Genomic DNA, 18,800 nt, shown 5'->3' on the forward strand with positions numbered 1-18,800 from the left:
CATATATCTTAAAATTTTCAAATTCTACGTAGATTTACAAATCAATAAACCAATAACAAGTCCTAAGTATACGTTTACGTAATTTAACTTTTGGCAGGGTATTTTACCGAAAATGGCCATTGAGATTTTTGGAAAGGAAGTATACGTTTGTTTCTTTGCTCTGAGGTATCTTCGTTTGATACAAGGCGAAATCGATCTTCTTCTTCTTCTTCTTCATCCCCTTGCGTTTTCCATCTCCATCGTCTGCTGAAACCATTTGATCGATCTCTCAGGTGATCCCTGTTTTTCTTTTTGTCTTTCTCTCTGCTAGCAATTCCTGGGCTAAATTGGATGATGATATTGTGTTAAAGAACTCGAAGATGATTTGTCAAAATTAAACTTGATTCTGTAGATCCGTGAGTTGAATCAGATATTAACGTGTCTCTATGTTTCTATGTATCAATTTGGTTTGATAAGGTTACTTAGAATGGCACAAGAAGCCGATGGGATCAGATTGGACCAAAGACATGGGAAGGCTCGAGTGAGAGTTGGAAGAGTTTGGCGTCATGCTCATGATGGATCTCATCACTTTGTTGAATGGAATGTTAGCATCAGTCTTCTCTCTCACTGTCTCTCTTCTTACCGTCTTGATGATAACTCTGATATTGTCGCCACAGATACCATTAAAAACACTGTAAGTCAACCAAAATATTTGTTGGTCTTAGAGTCATTCTAGTGAACAAATGTTTCTGTTCTTATTCATGGTTATATCCTAGTGTCTGACAAATGTTTTATGTTGGAATGAAGGTTTATGTGAAAGCCAAGGAATGTGGAGATCGGCTCTCGGTGGAGGAATTTGCCATACTTATTGGGAAACACTTTTGCTCATTTTATCCACAGGTATGTATGCACTATGCACTATCACCATATCTTTTTTAGTAAGCAATTGGATATATTCACCTTAAAGATGTTTTATTCATTTTGCTGTTTTGTTTCCTCTCTGTTTAACCAGGTATTTACTGCTATCGTGAATATCATTGAGAAGCCCTGGGAGCGTGTCTCCATCGATGGAAAACCACATTTACATGGTTGGTTCTGACACTTTTTTCTGGAACGAATATTTGCTATAGTTTAATGGTTTTTCTAAATCAATCTTTTGTTTTGAAGGTTTTAAGCTTGGGTCAGAGAACCATACTACAGAGGCAAGAGTAGAAAAGTCTGGTGCATTAAACTTAACTTCCGGTATTGGAGGACTAGCTCTACTGAAGACAACCCAGGTATATAAACATCTTTCTGTAGATATATGTTTTTTTGTTAGAAAGGTGTTGAATTGTCAGTGTTATCACTGTTATATTTTGGATAATGGCGAGTTAGATGTGTTCCACGGTCTTTGGACAAGCGTTTTCCAGTTTTTTCTCGTCAATAAAGAAGCTCCAGTAGTGTTTCCATATTTTGTAAACCACTAGATCTCGGAGACAAATATTATACCTGGCAATCTGTAGTTTTAGAGATAGAAGTCTACTCTAACTTAGGAACTTTATGGAGAGGAATTTCAAAGAAGAATGATATGAACAATGAGTGAAGATCTAGATTTGATGTTATTATTGTCTATCTAGTTTGTATCTTAATCCTAGGATATTGACAATAATGGATGTCAAAAGACAAGATCTGATAATTGATTGTTCACAAAAGCCGCTCTTATGCAAATGAACAGTCAGGATTTGAGAGGTTTGTCAGAGACAAATACACCATTCTGCCTGAAACTCGTGAGCGAATGCTGGCCACAGAGGTTAATGCATCTTGGAGGTATGTGTTAATTAGTGATGTTACATTTCTTATTTGTGATTGATTCTTGAAACCGACATACACGTTCATGATGACAGGTACTCGTATGAGTCAGTTGCAAGCATTCCAACAAAAGGACTCTACTTTAGCGAGAAGTTCATGGACGTTAAGAAAGTTCTGATGGATACTTTCTTTGGTCCACCAGAAACTGGTGTGTATAGCCCTTCTGTCCAACGCACTCTCTACCTCATGGGAAGCGCCGTACTGAAAAGGTATCACATATCAGTCTATATTTATTTCGCTGTTTGTGTGATGATGTGATTCTTGCCATGATAAAGGTTCTTATTAACATGATCAGGTTCGCTGATGTATCATCGATTCACCTAAAAATGCCAAATATTCATTTTCTACCAGTAAATCTTTCAACGAAGGAAAACCCTTCAATGGTGAAGGTAAGAACCTCTATGTGATGTTGTCTTTATGATGAAACCACAAAACGTAAACGAAAATGATAAGTAGATAAGTAGCAGCAGTAATACATAGTTATAAACTTAAAATCAGACAACAAAAAAGCCGCATAAAAGCTAATAATTTCAGGGTATGAATCGTTTCCAATGACTTGCATTTGCAGTTTAAAGATGATGTGTACCTGCCAACCGATGAACCTCATGGATCTATAGAAGCAACTCTAAGCCGTATAACCTCGAAACTATGAGGTTTTAAGACAATACATCATACATGGAAATATCAAACACAATTTCACAGGTTCTGCAACTTTTGGCGTTTGCCTCGTTTATGAAATAACAATTTAAATGAAGTGTGTAAGGTCAACTTTTGGCTTTTGTTGCAAGAATAATACTGTAACTGCAAACAGTTTCACATAAAAATGTAGCTTACATATATTATCACTGATTCGCAGTCATGTTACATTTTTACCTCTCATTTAGCCATCATATATGCTCTAATACGTGCCATGACAAATTTATGAGAAAATATAGAACTCTCTTGAACACTCTTACCAATAGAACTCTCTTGAACCATATGAAGAAGTGATTTTAAGTTTTCTAAATGAAGAACTCGAAGCATCATATAATCTCTTAAAAGTACACAAGGACATAAGAACTTGGTAAAAGAAACAACACCACAAAGCATTTATACAACAATTTTCAGAAATTTGAAATGCGCACCCAAAAAACCTTAACAATATTGGAAAATAGGTCCAAGGAAGATAGCAGAGACACTTCAACTTGAGCGAATGAGGCCGTGCAAGTAAGCTCCAGTCATGACGAGTGACACCACCGACACAAGTCCAGCCGGTACCACTTTCCTCGTCCTTAGGTAACGTGATCCCATCATCCCTGTCAGTGCCGCCGACCCCACTGCATATTGTTTAACATACTTGAACTTTGGACTCATCATAAGCTGGTTTAAGATTTGCCAAGATCAATGAACAAGAAGTATGATTTCTTACCAATGCCAATGGAGGATGCTAAGACTGGATTTCCTGGGAGCTCCGTGTATACATAATAGAACAACGCAGCTGAACCTCCTCCTGCGACAAGTGATATTTTGCTTCCGCGTTTCAGGTAACCCATCAACCCACCAACTGCCACAATAATTGCCATGAGTCAACGCATTACATGTTACATGTTAGATACACACCATTATCGAAACATTATGATCAAGAAATCACAGTAGAAACTCCAATGATTATCTCATCACTAGATATAATATTGCTATTCACCACGATCCAAATCTAACACTCGCATTTATGGACAGAACAAGACAATAGAACTAGTTTTCTATCATGAATTTAACAACTAATACACTTATTGACAAAACAACACATGCTAAACTACAATCAGACTAGTAACCACACATTACAAAGCCTGGATAAATAGTACTCAAGACAGTGACAATGATATTAGAGATGTGAATATCTCGTGAAGTCAAACTATCTAATGGTTCCTCTCTTGCACTATCTCAATACCTAATTGTATAATAACTAGATCAAGTCAACGAAATCATTTGAAAACTCAAAGAAGGAAGCGATCAGATTCAATACCTCCGAGGAGAGAAGCATAAGCAAGAGTGAACTTCTGCGACAAAGATGAGTCCATTTTCTTCTTCTTCTTCTTCAGCGCCGATGATGCTCTTTGCTTTCTTCAGGGGAAAAATTGGAGACGAAGCAAGTCTGGTCAAATGAAGCAAGTCAAGAACGGCGTCATGACTTGACGAACGATGACCCTTTTTGGGTCTGTTACTGGGCCGGACTTATTGACAGATTTTGAATCTGTTCTATTTGAAAACAGAAAGTAGGCCCATAAGTTTGACGATTTGCGTGGATATGATGGGAAAAGGGTTAATTTCATTAACAAAATGCGTGTTGATGGAGTAAATCCACCAATTAACAAGGGAGTAAAATCCATGCCCTAAGAAAAAATTGTTTGCGTGTAATGTAGCTTGTTTTTCACTGATTCATGTTTTTTTTATCTCTCAATTTCTTTTTTTCTCAGTCACTTATTCGAAATTCATCATTTGCTAATGTGATTTTATTCTATACTATTATTTGGAAAGTACATCATAAACGGTAACATTGACAAGCGTAAGAAATTACATTAGAATATCATTAGAAAAATGTAATCATAGACAAAACTAATCTACATCATTAAAGATATATATAAAATAATATCATTATTAGTCTCACTATTTTATCAAAAAAAATAAAAAAATTAGTCTCACTAAATTTGCTAATTTTCCATCTTAATCACAATTAGGGGTTGACATTTTGGTTTAATTTCGAGTTAAATTTGTTTAGTTAGATGAAGAATAATTCGACTAAATAACAAAATGAAAAATATTCAAGTAACAACACTAAATAACTAAAATCAGTTGTAAATTGTTATTGGCTTTGTGGCATTTACAAGTTCAGGAACACTTCTGATTCTGACAATCTCATGTTATAACAAGTAACAAAATCATGTTATAAAATTGACGACATGTTGATGATATTTTCTTCAATATATTATGAGGAATTCGTTCGATTATCTCCGCTATGCATTCGAAGGTAATTGAATCTCTTTTTGAATTTGTGATTTACTTTTGTCCTTTCAAATAATTAACTTATTTTTCTAAATATATATATATATATATATATATATATATATATATATATATCTTCTACTTTTATAAACAATTATAGCGTTTCAAATACTAATTATCATTATCTTTTATAGAAGTGAAAAAATTTATAATTTACATCGACGATCAAAGTTTAAATGGGTGTTGTAAAAATTTATAATTTATAGCGATGATCAAAGCTTAAATGGATGTGTGGAATATATAGGAGATACGAATGAAATTGAGTTACAGTTTTTTCAACGTATTACAAATGTGCACTCCTGAAATAACACCATTTGACAAGTCGTTTTGACCTAAAAAAAAATTGTTGCAGATCAACAGCTAAATGTAAGAAATCTTATTAGAGCGTCTCATGTGAGATTGTTGTGTGGAGCTAAACTTCGATCTCTCTTTCAAGAAATTGACTTCCCATATCTCTAATGAAGCCCGATATAAACTACGAAGGTCCATATTTTGTAATTTCCAACCATATATAAATATAAAATTGAACTTTAGATTTTGAAACTCTGTAATACAATTCATACAATTTTAATCATTAGACTAAAACTGTTTTCTTATTTCTAAATAATATATATAAAATGTTTCTAAGGCCATTGTTGCGGGGATCACTTTCGTTAACTATCTACCTAACGTCGAAGTATGGAACCTTATTACTTCGGTCAGTGGACAACGTTTCACCGTCCTAAGATGTGATCTGTTTTTAACTTCACCTCTCTGTTTTTGTCTTTAAAGTTGGGTTGGCATTGTCCATAAATTTCAGTTTCCATATCATTTTTCATAATTACTTTGGTTTGATTTATATATTTAACATTTGAACATCGACAAAAAGAAAAACTTTAAAATGTAGTTTGAAGTTTCAAATCCAAACTTCTTATGATTAAATTTTATGGGTTGTTCGCATAAAATTCAACATAGATTTGCATACGATTACTATAAAACCCCATTAAATTTTCTTAGGAGTTGAAAAGATCAACACAATAAGTAAATTAAAAAAATCATCATACCACACAAGGTTAATCACTATCAGCCGAAAGTTATGTTTCTTTATTACTTCGTACAAGTATCTTCTTATACACGTAAACTAAATTTATTATGTATCTGAATATAGATTGCCTTAAAAAGAAATTGTTTTACTTTGACATATTAAAGAAATTACAATGACCATCTGTTCTATCAAACTAAAGAAGAGTTTTTTTCTTTAATCTCTCAAAGTTTATGAAGATCCAATAGAGAACAAACAAAAAATAAAACAAGTTGAAGCTGAACAGGACTCTAGCCACATCCATTCTTATAACAGACTTAGATACGAATGATCAGTAAATAACTCCTATCATCCAACCAAACTGTATCTTTTGGTTGGAGTAATTAGAGATCTTACTTGATTTAATTTAGAAGAATGATAATTTAGAGAGGCACAGGGTAACGGTTGATGCAATCCACCCAAGGATTGTTCCTGGTTGGCTTCTTCACCTTCCTCATTGCCTTCCACACCACACTGTTACACTTAAAACCAGAACCGAAAGCGATCTGCCAAACCCTATCGCCTCTACGAACACTTTCCTTGGCCTCCATGTAAGCCAACTCATACCAGATTCCACTGCTAGAAGTGTTTCCAAACCTGTGAAGTGTCATCCTAGAAGCCTCCATATTCTCTTCACTCAAGCCTAGATTCTTTTGAAGCTCTTCAAGCACTACTTTGCTTGCCGCGTGGAAGCAAAAATGCTCGAAGGCGAGCTTGTAGTCCGGGATGTATGGCTTGGACAGATCGGAAGAGGAAGACTTGATTCCATTGGTTTTTGCGGTGGCGGAAGTAGAGAAGGAAGTGGTTGTGGACGTTTTGGCAGCAGGTGAGAATGTTCGGCGGAGCAAAGCAGCAAAGAAGAGAAGCTGCTCGGAGAAAGGTAGGACAAGAGGACCTAAGGTAGTGATGTTTGTCTTGAGAGCTTCACCTCCAACTTCCATTAAGTCTCTACTTATCTTCAACCCCTTGAATCCTTGTTCATCTTCTTCCTGGTACACACTCCTAAAAACCACACAAAATTAGTTACTAGGTCGTCAAGAGATTGTAAAACGAATTAATACCAAAATGAATGAAACCTGAAGCTACGGTCGTCAGCAGCCTTATGAGTTCGGACAATGTGCTCGAGACGGTACTTAGCATGGCGAAAGTCACGACGACGGTTAGAGAGCATAACGGCAGAACAACCCATCCTAAAGAAACAATTAGGTATAACCATTGACTTGTCACTTCCCACGTACCAATTATACCCAACCATCTCAGTACTCACAACAACAGCATAACTATTAGGGTTAGACTGAAGCATGTCACGAGCAAGATCAATAGCTATGATTCCAGCCGAACATCCCATCCCTCCAAGGTTGTAACTAAGTATGTTCCCTCTCATCTTGTAATGGTTTATCACCATTGCGGACAACGACGGTGTCGGGTTGAAAATGCTACAGTTAACCACAAGGACACCAACGTCTTTAGGTTTTACACGTGTCTTCTCGAAGAGTTCGTCTAGTGCTCCAAAGATCACTGTAGAGGCTTCTTCACGACCTTCTTTCATCGTTGTTATGTTTTCTGATGAAGAGATGGATCTTGGGACGTATGTCTCGTCGCCTATGCCTGAGGCTTGTAAGATCCTCTTCTTGAAACCGAGTGTCTCTTCGTCGAACTTCCCTGATTTTCTCGCTAGTTCTATGAACTCTTCTTTTGTCACCTAAACCAATCCAATGCAAAAAGAGATTAAACCCGAGAGAACCGGAATTAAATGAACTTTTGTTTGGTTTGATTCAGCTTCATTTAATTATCAGTCCGGTTCCTATCAATCTCCTTTGATTATAGTCGTAAATTTGGATTGTTTTTTTTATAAAATAAAATGAAAACAGAAACCAGTTAAAATTATATAAGTCAAACCGGTTTCTTTAATCGGAGTTTTTAGGTTATCTACTTTCTCAAATTTCTACGAAACCATTCGGTTTTAAATCAAACGTAACCAATATCTAAAGGTTTTGCAAAATAATTACTTTTTATATATACCTGAAAAATAATTACTAACGTAACACATGCAAAGGCAAAATTTTATTTTATTTAGGCAGCCCTATAAACAACTAATCCATCTAATTATAATTATTATTTTTTGACAAATCTAATTATAATTTCTTAAGTATACTTAATTTAGATTTTTTTTTTTTTTTTTTTTTTGGGTAAAAGTAATTTAGACTATTTCCTCTATGGAAAAGTTGGGACGTACCTTGTGTTCATCGGAGGGCTTGTAACAAGCGAAATCAATAAGATAAACAGAGCGAGGACGAGACATGAAGTAGACACAAGCGGTTAAAACAAAGACACCGAAGAATCCGATAACAGTTGCAAGATCATAGTCCCAAAGCTTCTTCCAAATCTCTTCTCTGCTTAAACTCCCAACCTCAGCACTAAAAACCAGCACAAGAACCGGTATGGTCGCCAAATAAACCGCATGGTTTATGAGGTAGTGGTAACCAAGTTTCACGTACTTCAAGTTCACCGACTGAAGAAAATCAGGCAAACGTCTCCTGACCCTAACCGAGAACGTTGGTGAGCCGGCGTTAGGACCGGATGGTTCGATCCCACGATTAACGATCTCGGTAGAGAGCAGATCTTGCTCGTTGGATCTACCCATTCTTGTTTTTGTTTTGTAGGTTGATTATGTGAGTGAGATCTATAGGTTGATGAAGTGTATATCTTATAAGGAGTTGTGTTGGCAAAAAATGTAAATATGAATATGTGTAGTTATATGAGAGTAATGGTAATATTGTGGGGATTGGGTTTGGTGGTTGGTGAGAGGTAGTTAATGTCGCCAACTACTTGTACTGGTCGTAGTTGGAGTGAGTTATGTCACTCTTAATTCCTCCGTTCTAATAAGGTGTAGTTTTGGATCTTATGTTTGCATTTATTACAATTTTTTATACTAACCAGATGTCAAAGGATAAAGATGACCACTTTTTGACAATTTGACAATTTGTCAATTTGGGGTTTCTGAATCAGTTCTGTTTTTTTTTTTTTTTGAATTAAGCTAGTAACTTTGGTTTGGTTAAAAACCGACAGGTTTGTGGAGAACTTTGGTTTGGTTTTTGTTTAGAACATGATGTCAAGACAATGAAGTAAATTCGGAAGTAAAGATTGTACTGAACTTTTTAGCTGTTGATTTGATGTTGTATGATTGCTTAATTTATGTACAACCTATTTGATCTCCTTTGTTTATTTCTTTTTTTCTTTTTGTTGTGATGTAAAATTTAATATGCAACAAGAAAATCTTTTACAAAGTTGAGTTTGTATCTAAGCTAAAAAAAGTGGAAACATAAATTTTCAATTAAGATGATGAGAACTGCCAATAGAGAAAAGATGAGCTGATATGTTTACTTTTCTATTAGTGAAAAAGACGTGTATATATATATATCGGAAATTTTGCAATATCGCTTGTGTTTGACTAAAATCCACGTCTATTATGTAGTCAAAATCTATTGAGAAGCAAAATAAAGTTAAACTTTTATGCGATTAAGTTTATGTTTTACTTCACTAATTTATTATTTAATAGATATACATAAATTTATGTTTTACGTCACTTATATATATTTTTGTTTAAGATCAGTTTTCGAATTTTATGGAGGGTTGAGTCATTATAGGTGGTGTTTGTTCGAGAACATTAGTTTTTCATATTTTAGTGAGCACTTAGAAGTTAGACCGTTGGGAGTGAGCCTAACTTCGACTGCCAAGGATAGGTTCCATGACACAAATGTCACGATACTGATCCACGAGGACGCTAATTGTTGTAGACTTCTTTACGTTTTCCGGACGCTAATTGTTGTAGACGGAGAGCCCTGTATATGGTCTAGGTAGTTTTTGAAAAGATGAGTGGAGTCATCTTTTGAAGATTCTCCAACGATCAAATAAAAATCAAAAAAAAAATCTATATGACTAGTCAGAAAAAGAAAAAAGAAGAAGAGGAAAATAGCTAGGATGCAAGAAGAGTTTACAGCTTTACACAAATTCATTCATGGTATGATTGTATGAATATAATGTTTTTTAAACCTTGACAGTATGGAGTATGTTTAGACCAAATTCATTCATGATATGAAATATATGGCAATTTTGTTCACATAATATAAATTTTGCCTGAAGAGTTTACAAATTTAAACAAATTATCAACGACTCATTTAACTATAATCAACAATTTCTGTTACTTACAATTAATCGATTGGTGGTGAGACCTATATAAATGAGGGCGGCTACATTACGCATAAAAAAGCTTTATTATTTAAGGAACTTTTAGCCTAATATTAGTTAATGCAGTAGCAAAATAGAAGAGAAATAAATAATGACCCAATCCCCCACCTAAATTATTACTACCATATTTTATAAGATCCATATAAACGATTTTTAAAATTTGAGAAATGTGTTAACACATACGAAATTGCCATATTACAAATACTTTAAATGTGATAAGTGTCTATGCTTTGTATACTTCATTCAATCAAGCAAACTAGGCCTTGGTGCAGTGTTTGTTGTAGAAGGATCAGTAACATTATTCTCTTGTGTTGCGATCGTCTCATTGTTTAAATCTGAAGGTTCTTTGTATCATTGCATCAAATAGTAAAGCCCGTTCAGTTGCATTTAAGAGTAAATGGGAACTCCCACCGTGGGAGTCTAACCATAACATCGTAGTAGAACTCAAAGCGAGATGACGCTTCCAAAGGGTAAAATAATTCTTGAACCTATTCAAATCCTCGATTCAAACTCTACTATAAATACCAATTTAAGCGAGGAAACAAATATCCAACAATTTTTCAGAATCAAAAGATCCACTAACTAACATTTTGATTCATATATATATATATATATATATAAACTCTCTTTTTTCATTTAAGAAAACTAAAATAAAACATAATTTTAAGTGACACATAAACGGCAAAAATGAAGTTTAATTTGTAATTATCATGATCACTTATCGCAAAAGTTTGACAAAGCACCATCTCACTTTTGCGAGGGCTCAATCTTTTCACGTCGATCACCACGTTTGTGACCGATGCAGAATCATTAACTTAGTGACTATCCTGCCTCAATACCTATGAGATAGTAGCCTTCCGATCGAATTGTCACATTTTGTAAAAGTTTTCCAATAATTTAATGGAAATGTGGTAGCCTTCCGAGAAGGGTTATTTCACATATAAAATTTGGACAAAAACTACTGGTAAGTAACCTCTTTAAAACGCTATACATACGAGTGGCACAAAATTGTAAATCATTACAAAAGAAAGTAATAATACTGAGTAAAATATTCTTTAAATATAAATGTTTGAATTGGTCCTATATATGAAGTCAAAAACAATTCATATTAAAAAGAAAAAGCAGACTTATGCATGTGATCCACAGCAAGGACAACACATGCCCAAATGGGTTTCTTTAAGTACGTGTGCTTTATATAGTTGCGTTATATACCCTAAAAAGAAAAAAGAAGGAAAATGGTGAATGGTGATCATAATTACGACGTCGAAAGAAATACGATGAAGGTACACGCTATTACTTATAGAGTTATCGTTTTAAAATTGACGAAACGTTATGATCGTGTAAACATGGGATTTTAAAAATCATGAGAAAACAAAATCCACAAACGAAACACGACATCATATATATATTCTAAATATGTAGTATTGATATGTGATCAAAACATTGTTAGGTTAAACTTGAAAAGGAAAAAAAGTTGCTGTTAAAAGAAGTTGCTAAGACGTATGGGAAATTAGTAATGTTGACAAGAGAGGTATGGATGTTGAAATGTTTATGATGATATCTAACTTATGGCTGTCTTCTTTAATGAGTCAAATGGCTGATGCATTTTACGGGAAGTAGTTGAAGCAACCCCTTATACCATTATTGCACATTATTATTATTTCCCTCTCTCTTTTTTGTATTGTTTTTAAATAAAAAAAAACAATTTCAGATCGGTTAGGTCCTTTTGGACCATGAATTTTGTAGGCCATAAAAAAATAAAAAATAGAAGTCCAAAACAAATGAAGCAGTGAATAAACTTTACCAAAATAAGATCCAAACACGTACGTGCATGCTTGAATTTGTTCATAAATGACTGAAGATTTTTCATTTGATTGACTAAATATTGTTTTTACTTCTTTGCCTTTTTTTCTTTTATAGGTTTTGCCAAGAAACCAAAAGCATAGGTAATGAACATGGAAATCCGAACCATCTTCATCTTATATGATACATACTCATTTAGCAAAGAAAAATAATTAAAGGATTTAGTTTTTGGTTGTCACAAAAAAGCTTTGTTTCAAGAACTCTGTCATTGCGCTTATATCAGGAAAGAAACTTGAACAAAAAAAAAGAGCTTTGTTTCAAGAAGAAGGGTCTATACTCTATAGTCTATATATAGTGCAACAGAAAATGATCACGTGAGGTTGTAGATATAAGAGAAGATTATCGAACCAATCTTCTAAGACAATTTCAGACTTAATAGTTAATACTAGTAGTTTTCTTATATATACAACCAAAAAGAAACGGTTTAAGAAGTGAAATATAAAAAAACTATCCAATCTTATCCAACGAGTCATGGTTCTAAACTCCCGTTGACTTACATACCATAACCACAGTCAACCCTAAGATAAAGATGGCTAAAATATGAAATAATTGTGGCCCTTCTTATTATTATATCAAATATAAATTCACAAAAATTCAATGGATGAGGATGATAGAACTGGGTTTAACATGGGCTTCCAACCTAAAACCAATTGACAATAGGTGGAGTGGTCCGAACCTTCTATATATCACTTGATAATTCCTCCAATTTTTGATGTGGAACTTTCTTTCATTAACAAAGGATACAAAAGAAAACCTCTCATAAGCGACAATATTAAATAGGATTTAGTTATTTAGCAAAAAAAGTAGAACTTTAGTTATAGTATTTTCATAACAATTTTCTTATTATTTAACCGCTTGTTACCAATCATAACAAAAACAAAAACGTGATGGATAGTTATAAGATGATGAAATTGAAGAACTCTGAAAGAGAGGTTCATGCTTCGACACACAAATCTCGTCAAGTTTTGTGACTTCGTCTAGAAACGAAGATTACCTTATAATCTAGCTTTTTATTCTAATTTTTTTTGCATTCATGGTTATAAATGGAAGGGATTTGATGAAATTAGATGGGATTGGAGATGGAGAAGGATGGAGGCACCTGAAGAGAGAAGAACAATTGTTAAAACTATAAGAAATTAAAGAATAAAAAGATAAAAGAGTATCATGAAGAGTGAAGAAGAAACAATGGTCATAAAACTATATTTGCGATTATTTATGCAACTTTATATATTTTTTATTTTTTTTAATCTTTTAATTTATTTTATATTACTATTGTAATGAGATTTTACTTATAACAAAAAAAAATATTTTTACTATTCGACTTCTTGTTACAACTTAACCATTTTCATTATGACCAAAAACACACTTTCACAAAAACTTTGAACAATTTTCATTTCTTTTTGTTACAAACCCCTCCAAAACCAATCTTAAAACAGTTTTCATTTACATAAACCTTGAGATTAAATCACATTAAAAATCCCAAATCATATGGGTTTAAACTTAAACAGAATCTTATAAAAATTCGAAAGCCCAATATGTTTTGTTTTCCCAACAATAAAAATAGATTGGAACAGAAAGGTTGTGGGAGGCACACATTACACACCAAAGCAGTGTTTTCTTTCTCCTGAAAAGATTTTTCAAGCTCTCTCTTTCTCTCAAAGGTAAATGCTTCTCTGATTTCGCCATTTTTGCTTACTCGATTCAAAAGACATGTCGCCGGCAGCTACGGAGACGGAGCGATGGTGCGTTGTTACCGGCGGTAGAGGATTCGCGGCGAGGCATCTTGTTGAAATGCTCGTACGCTACGAAATGTTTTGCGTCCGTATCGCCGATTTAGCTCCGGCGATAATGCTTGATCCTCAGGAAGGGAACGGAGTTCTCGACGAAGGATTAAGATCTGGTCGTGTTCAATATATCTCCGCTGATCTTCGAGATAAATCTCAAGTCGTTAAAGGTTCTTAATCACAAAGTCATTGATTCTTAGTGGACTTTGAGATCTATGCATCTTTGTAATTACTTGTTCCCATTAGCTTTTCAGGGAGCGGAGGTGGTGTTTCATATGGCAGCTCCAGATTCTTCTATTAACAATCATCAGCTTCAGTATTCGGTGAATGTTCAAGGTTAATAGAAACTTCAATTTTTGCACATTTCGTTTCTGTCAAACTGATGAATTCAGTTAGTTCTTGTGTTTATGGGATTTTTAATGTACAGGGACACAAAATGTGATTGATGCTTGTGTTGATGTTGGAGTAAAGAGGCTTATTTACACTAGCTCTCCTAGTGTTGTGTTTGATGGTGTTCATGGTATTTTGAACGGTACTGAATCAATGGCTTACCCAATTAAGGTATTAATTACGCTTTTGGTGTGAACTTTGAATTTGATGTTTTGTCTTTCTATTGTTGTACAGAACTATGGCTTTGAGATGATTCTTTGCTTGTTTTGGAGTTTGGTTACTAATATTTTCTTCATTCTATTCAGCACAATGACTCATATTCAGCAACTAAAGCTGAAGGAGAAGAGTTGATCATGAAGGCTAATGGTAGAAATGGACTACTCACTTGTTGCATACGTCCAAGCAGTATTTTTGGTCCCGGTGATAGATTATTGGTTCCGTCGCTTGTTGCTGCTGCTAGGGCTGGGAAATCTAAGGTTGGATTGTTTTCTTTGTTTACCGTTTTGCTCCTCTATGTGCTGTCTGCCTTCCTTTTTACCTTTTTTACCTTTCCTCTTCTCTCTTCTCTTGATACTTTTGTTACTCTCACGAAGGTAGCTGCCCTTTATTGACATTATTATCTAAACGTGTTTGAAAGTCATGACCATGCTGTGCATTTGGTAGATAGTTCTGTACTATGAAGTTTTTCTCAGAAGTTATGATTAACTCTTTGGAAACACACAGATTGATTCACAGGGAATGGAGAATTTTTTTTTACCATTAAAGCCATAACTGTGAAATCGTTTGGTGACAGTAGAGCGGAGAGAGAATAATTTATGTTTGTTTTACGCAAAATTTGGGGTATTGACTTCGCAAAGTTTCTAAATTTGAAGCTTTAAGCTACAAATGTAGAGGACTGAACTTTCTATATGTCTGGACACCATTAGGATGTATGATTTTCTTTGGAAACCTAAGCTTGGTGGCATCGATGAAATGGCCTTAAAAGTAGCCTAACACGAGATACAAAGAATGATGTGGAAAGCAACATTCATATGAGTACTTGAAAAATGATTTGAGGGAGGGTTCCTGGTTGCGCGGTGCGATATTCCTTCCTAATTAAGATTTATGGCTTTGCTAGTAGGAATGTATTTAGTCTTTTATCTTGCTGCTAGTTAAGAGGTGCTTTAGATGATCATGGATCTCTCCAAAATGAATTTAATAGGTTAAGATGCATTGTTTGCTTGGATTTCTTCTTTGACATAAAATCTTTCATTATTTTTATTTTTGATACGACTGTTTTCTGCTTCTTTACTGTCCAGTTTATTATTGGTGATGGGAATAATCTCTATGATTTCACTTACGTTGAGAATGTTGCTCATGCCCATGTTTGTGCTGAGCGTGCTCTAGCTTCAGGAGGAGATGTTTCTACAAAAGCTGCAGGACAGGTATTTGCTTTCAGTTGATTCCATGCCGTAGTTTTCTAAGGTGGAGTTTGGTCTCAGTTTCACATCATTATATTTGTGGTCTCCATAGTTTTCTAGCTGTAAATGTTTGGAATGAAATGCTGTCATGGTCAACCAGTATTTTTGTGTACAGCTGTTAATGCATACCTAAAGCATAAACGTTTCAGGCATACCATGAAAACTGAGATAAAAACTGTGTCTACTCAAACATTATGTGAACTTCAAAGAGCTTGCTGGTTTTTTCGTTCGAGATTATTTTTCTTGTCTGTTGTGTTTAGCTGAGATAGATCCGTTTGAGATGTTTGCCAAATTATCTATTGATGATAACATTGTTTACTGCCGTATTTGAATAAAGTTAAATCCCTTGAATAAAATTTAGTTAAGGCGTCCAGTGAGATGGTAGTTTATTTATGATGTTGTAGGAAAATCCTAGTTGTAGGCTAACCTGACATTTAGTGGATTTACAGGCATATTTCATTACCAACATGGAGCCAATTAAATTTTGGGAATTTATGTCACAGCTCCTTGATGGACTTGGTTACGAGAGGTATTATGTTTTTCCCTTTTTTTGTTTGGGTTTGCAACTAGTGTCATGTATACTTGTAAGATCTTGCATACACAAAAAGGGGAAAGACACGTCTTAGTTTCATTTTATTTATGTTCTTGCATGGGAATTGAGTTGAGCTTGACTTGACGTTCTATCCGGAAGTAGCATATAATTAAGTTTCCTTCAAAATAATTGGGTATATAGTATATACAATGATTTCTGCTTACAGTTTTGTATTTTTGTTCTGCTTACATTTTTATAAGGTTACATTTCTGCTTGCAATTTTATTGTGCATACTTCATAGTAATTGGGCATATACAATACTTTCTGATTACATTTTTGTGCCTGACAAGTTTTCTGATTTCATGTAATCCATTTTCTTTGGGATATAGGTTTCTGACCTTGTCAAATTGGTTTTGACGGCTTCACTTATCTAAGAAGGAATGCATTGTACTTAACCCATACCTTTGACTGTTCTTCTTAATTTTAATATATTTTGCAGGCCAAGCATAAAGATCCCTGCGTTTATCATGATGCCGATTGCGCATCTGGTTGAACTGACATATAAAGTGTTGGGACCATATGGGATGACAGTACCACAACTAACACCTTCAAGAGTTAGGCTTCTCTCATGCAGCAGAACTTTCGATTCCACGAAAGCAAAGGATCGACTAGGCTATGCTCCTGTGGTCCCACTTCAGGTTATACAATATTTGATTTGAAAGAGAGAGATATTTGAAGCCTTTATTGTTCTTTATATATTGCATGCATGCCTTGATGATCCTGCAGGAAGGTATACGGAGGACGATAGACTCATTCTCTCACCTAACAGCTGGAAGTCAATCCAAAAGAGAGGGCCCATCCAAGGCTTCTAGGATTCTTGGAGGCGGAAAGGGTATGACCATATATTTCAATTAGCATGCTTGTCCTCTCAGCTGATCGTCTCTCACATGATAAGCACCCAATGTTTATTTTTAAAATTCACTGGATATTTTTCTTTTTATTAAAATCTTGAGTCAGCGTCAACATCTGCACGCTCTCCTGAGAATGATTGTGTTCAGTGGCTAGCTACCATATTAATGTGAAGAGGCATAGGATGTTAGTAGAACTAGACATATTTTCAAATCTACCCTGGTCTTGATTCACTTGTTCTGACATGATTTTGCAGTTGCTGATACACTTCTCTGGAAGGATTTAAAGCAGACTCTTATTGCCATATTCATTCTAATTAGTATCTATTATAACTTTGTTGCAACTGGGTCTACCGTCGTAACTGCTCTTTCGAAGGCTCTATTGGTAGCATCTGTATTTTTGTTCCTCCATGGCATTCTACCAGAGAAAATGTAAGATTCCTGAGATGCCAACTTTTGATAGATTTTCATTTATGTGCAATATGAACTACCTTAACCTAGTTCTCTAATAATGGAAACCAGAAGGTATATGCCAAACATTTTTGAAACACTGTGTATCGTACTCTTCAATCAGGAACAAGTAATATAAGCAATTGCTGTCTATTTCAGTTTACGAACAACTGAATATAGATGCTTATTTTGCAGATTTGGTTATACAGTTGAAAAGATTCCTGCATCGCAATTTCACCTCTCAAAAGACTCATCACATGACCTCTCATTGTCAGTGATCTCTTCATGGAACACCACTGTAAAAGCTTTAAGATCTCTTTGCCAGGGGAATGATTGGAGCTTCTTTTTCAAGGTATTTTTCCTTGAACTAGTTATTGCTGGCAAGTTCCAGTCGTACGATATCTTATCCCAACCTGAAACAGAAATAGGGACAAAATTCGATTGCTGAAGTTCTCTTTGGTAATAATATTGTAACACCGCTTTGGTGTTTTTAATGTCATAGGTGGTCTTCGTTTTGTTAGCATTGAGTTTGGCTGGAGCCATATCTCTTCACAGCATATTTGTTATAGGTACACACTCACTCTCTATCTAGTTTTACTACATGCCAACGCTACGGTTGTATGAATTATAGTTCTTCAACAATAACTGGTTTTGTTGTTCTGTTTTTGTTCAACAGGACTGCCCATTGCCTTCCTTGCTTTTCTCGTGTACGAAAAGAAAGAGCAAGAGATCGACTCAATAGTGGTGAGTTTTAAATCTTTCGCATGCAAGCACAAATCCGATGTGTATGAGAAATTGTTCGGAAGCAAGAAACATGACTAAAAACCCTTTTTTTGCCCAGCATTTGTAATTTTCTTTTGTTTCCAACGACCTCTAACTCTGGTTTGAGCTTTTTTCAAGTTTTATTATTTGTGAATCTCTTTTTTACTCATTTCTATTGGTCTTTGTTTACATGCTTGGAGAAAAATGGATGTTGAGAGATGCCCTATTAAGCCACAACTTTTGTCCTCTAACATGAAAGTAAGCATTGAAAAATCGAATGAATTTGTGAAAAAAAGAAAGGAGAGAAGAAAGATTCGCAAGGTTGATTCCTAAAGCACATGTCCTTAGTCCCGTGCCTTTGAATATAGAATCAATTGATAGATTATCAAACCACAAAACAACTCTAATATTGAATTTAATGACAAAATATTAGTAAAGACCAACTTTATGAAGTGGCAGCCTTTTTATCTACTTGTT

General features: G+C 34.7%; 4 protein-coding genes across 5 annotated transcripts; 2 read left to right on the plus strand and 2 right to left on the minus strand.

Moving 5' to 3' along the window:
* Nucleotides 1-85: 85 nt before the first annotated feature.
* Nucleotides 86-2,857, plus strand: AT2G26230 (uricase / urate oxidase / nodulin 35). Its single transcript, NM_128180.5, has 9 exons — nt 86-272; nt 457-673; nt 787-879; nt 992-1,067; nt 1,147-1,256; nt 1,694-1,785; nt 1,863-2,036; nt 2,123-2,216; nt 2,396-2,857. Exons 2-9 carry the CDS (start codon nt 467-469, stop codon nt 2,477-2,479), a joined length of 930 nt encoding a protein of 309 aa, NP_180191.1. The 5' UTR covers nt 86-272; nt 457-466; the 3' UTR covers nt 2,480-2,857.
* AT2G26240 (Transmembrane proteins 14C) lies at nt 2,759-4,183 on the minus strand. The gene is made up of 3 exons (NM_128181.4): nt 3,830-4,183; nt 3,236-3,370; nt 2,759-3,143 (listed from the first exon to the last, which is right to left on the minus strand). The coding sequence occupies exons 1-3, from the start codon at nt 3,882-3,884 to the stop codon at nt 3,007-3,009; spliced, it is 327 nt and encodes a 108-aa protein (NP_180192.1). The 5' UTR covers nt 3,885-4,183; the 3' UTR covers nt 2,759-3,006.
* Nucleotides 4,184-5,926: 1,743 nt separating this feature from the next.
* Nucleotides 5,927-8,789, minus strand: KCS10 (3-ketoacyl-CoA synthase 10). Its single transcript, NM_128182.4, has 3 exons — nt 8,163-8,789; nt 7,003-7,628; nt 5,927-6,928 (listed from the first exon to the last, which is right to left on the minus strand). Exons 1-3 carry the CDS (start codon nt 8,568-8,570, stop codon nt 6,310-6,312), a joined length of 1,653 nt encoding a protein of 550 aa, NP_180193.1. The 5' UTR covers nt 8,571-8,789; the 3' UTR covers nt 5,927-6,309.
* A 4,785-nt stretch (nt 8,790-13,574) lies between these two features.
* On the plus strand, nt 13,575-18,789 carry 3BETAHSD/D2 (3beta-hydroxysteroid-dehydrogenase/decarboxylase). Of its 2 annotated transcripts, none has more exons than NM_128183.4 (12): nt 13,575-13,991; nt 14,068-14,157; nt 14,249-14,382; nt 14,517-14,687; nt 15,510-15,635; nt 16,121-16,200; nt 16,703-16,901; nt 16,990-17,095; nt 17,369-17,543; nt 17,757-17,913; nt 18,064-18,130; nt 18,238-18,789. In NM_128183.4, exons 1-12 carry the CDS (start codon nt 13,748-13,750, stop codon nt 18,381-18,383), a joined length of 1,695 nt encoding a protein of 564 aa, NP_180194.2. In that variant the 5' UTR covers nt 13,575-13,747; the 3' UTR covers nt 18,384-18,789. The 2 variants fall into 2 exon arrangements, with proteins under 2 accessions (NP_180194.2, NP_001031422.1); NM_001036345.1 differs by having other exon boundaries at nt 13,621-13,991; nt 14,076-14,157; nt 18,238-18,487.
* The last annotated feature ends 11 nt before the right edge of the window (nt 18,790-18,800 follow it).

Source organism: Arabidopsis thaliana, chromosome 2 (genome assembly GCF_000001735.4).
Source record: "Arabidopsis thaliana chromosome 2, partial sequence".
Taxonomy (NCBI): domain Eukaryota; kingdom Viridiplantae; phylum Streptophyta; class Magnoliopsida; order Brassicales; family Brassicaceae; genus Arabidopsis; species Arabidopsis thaliana.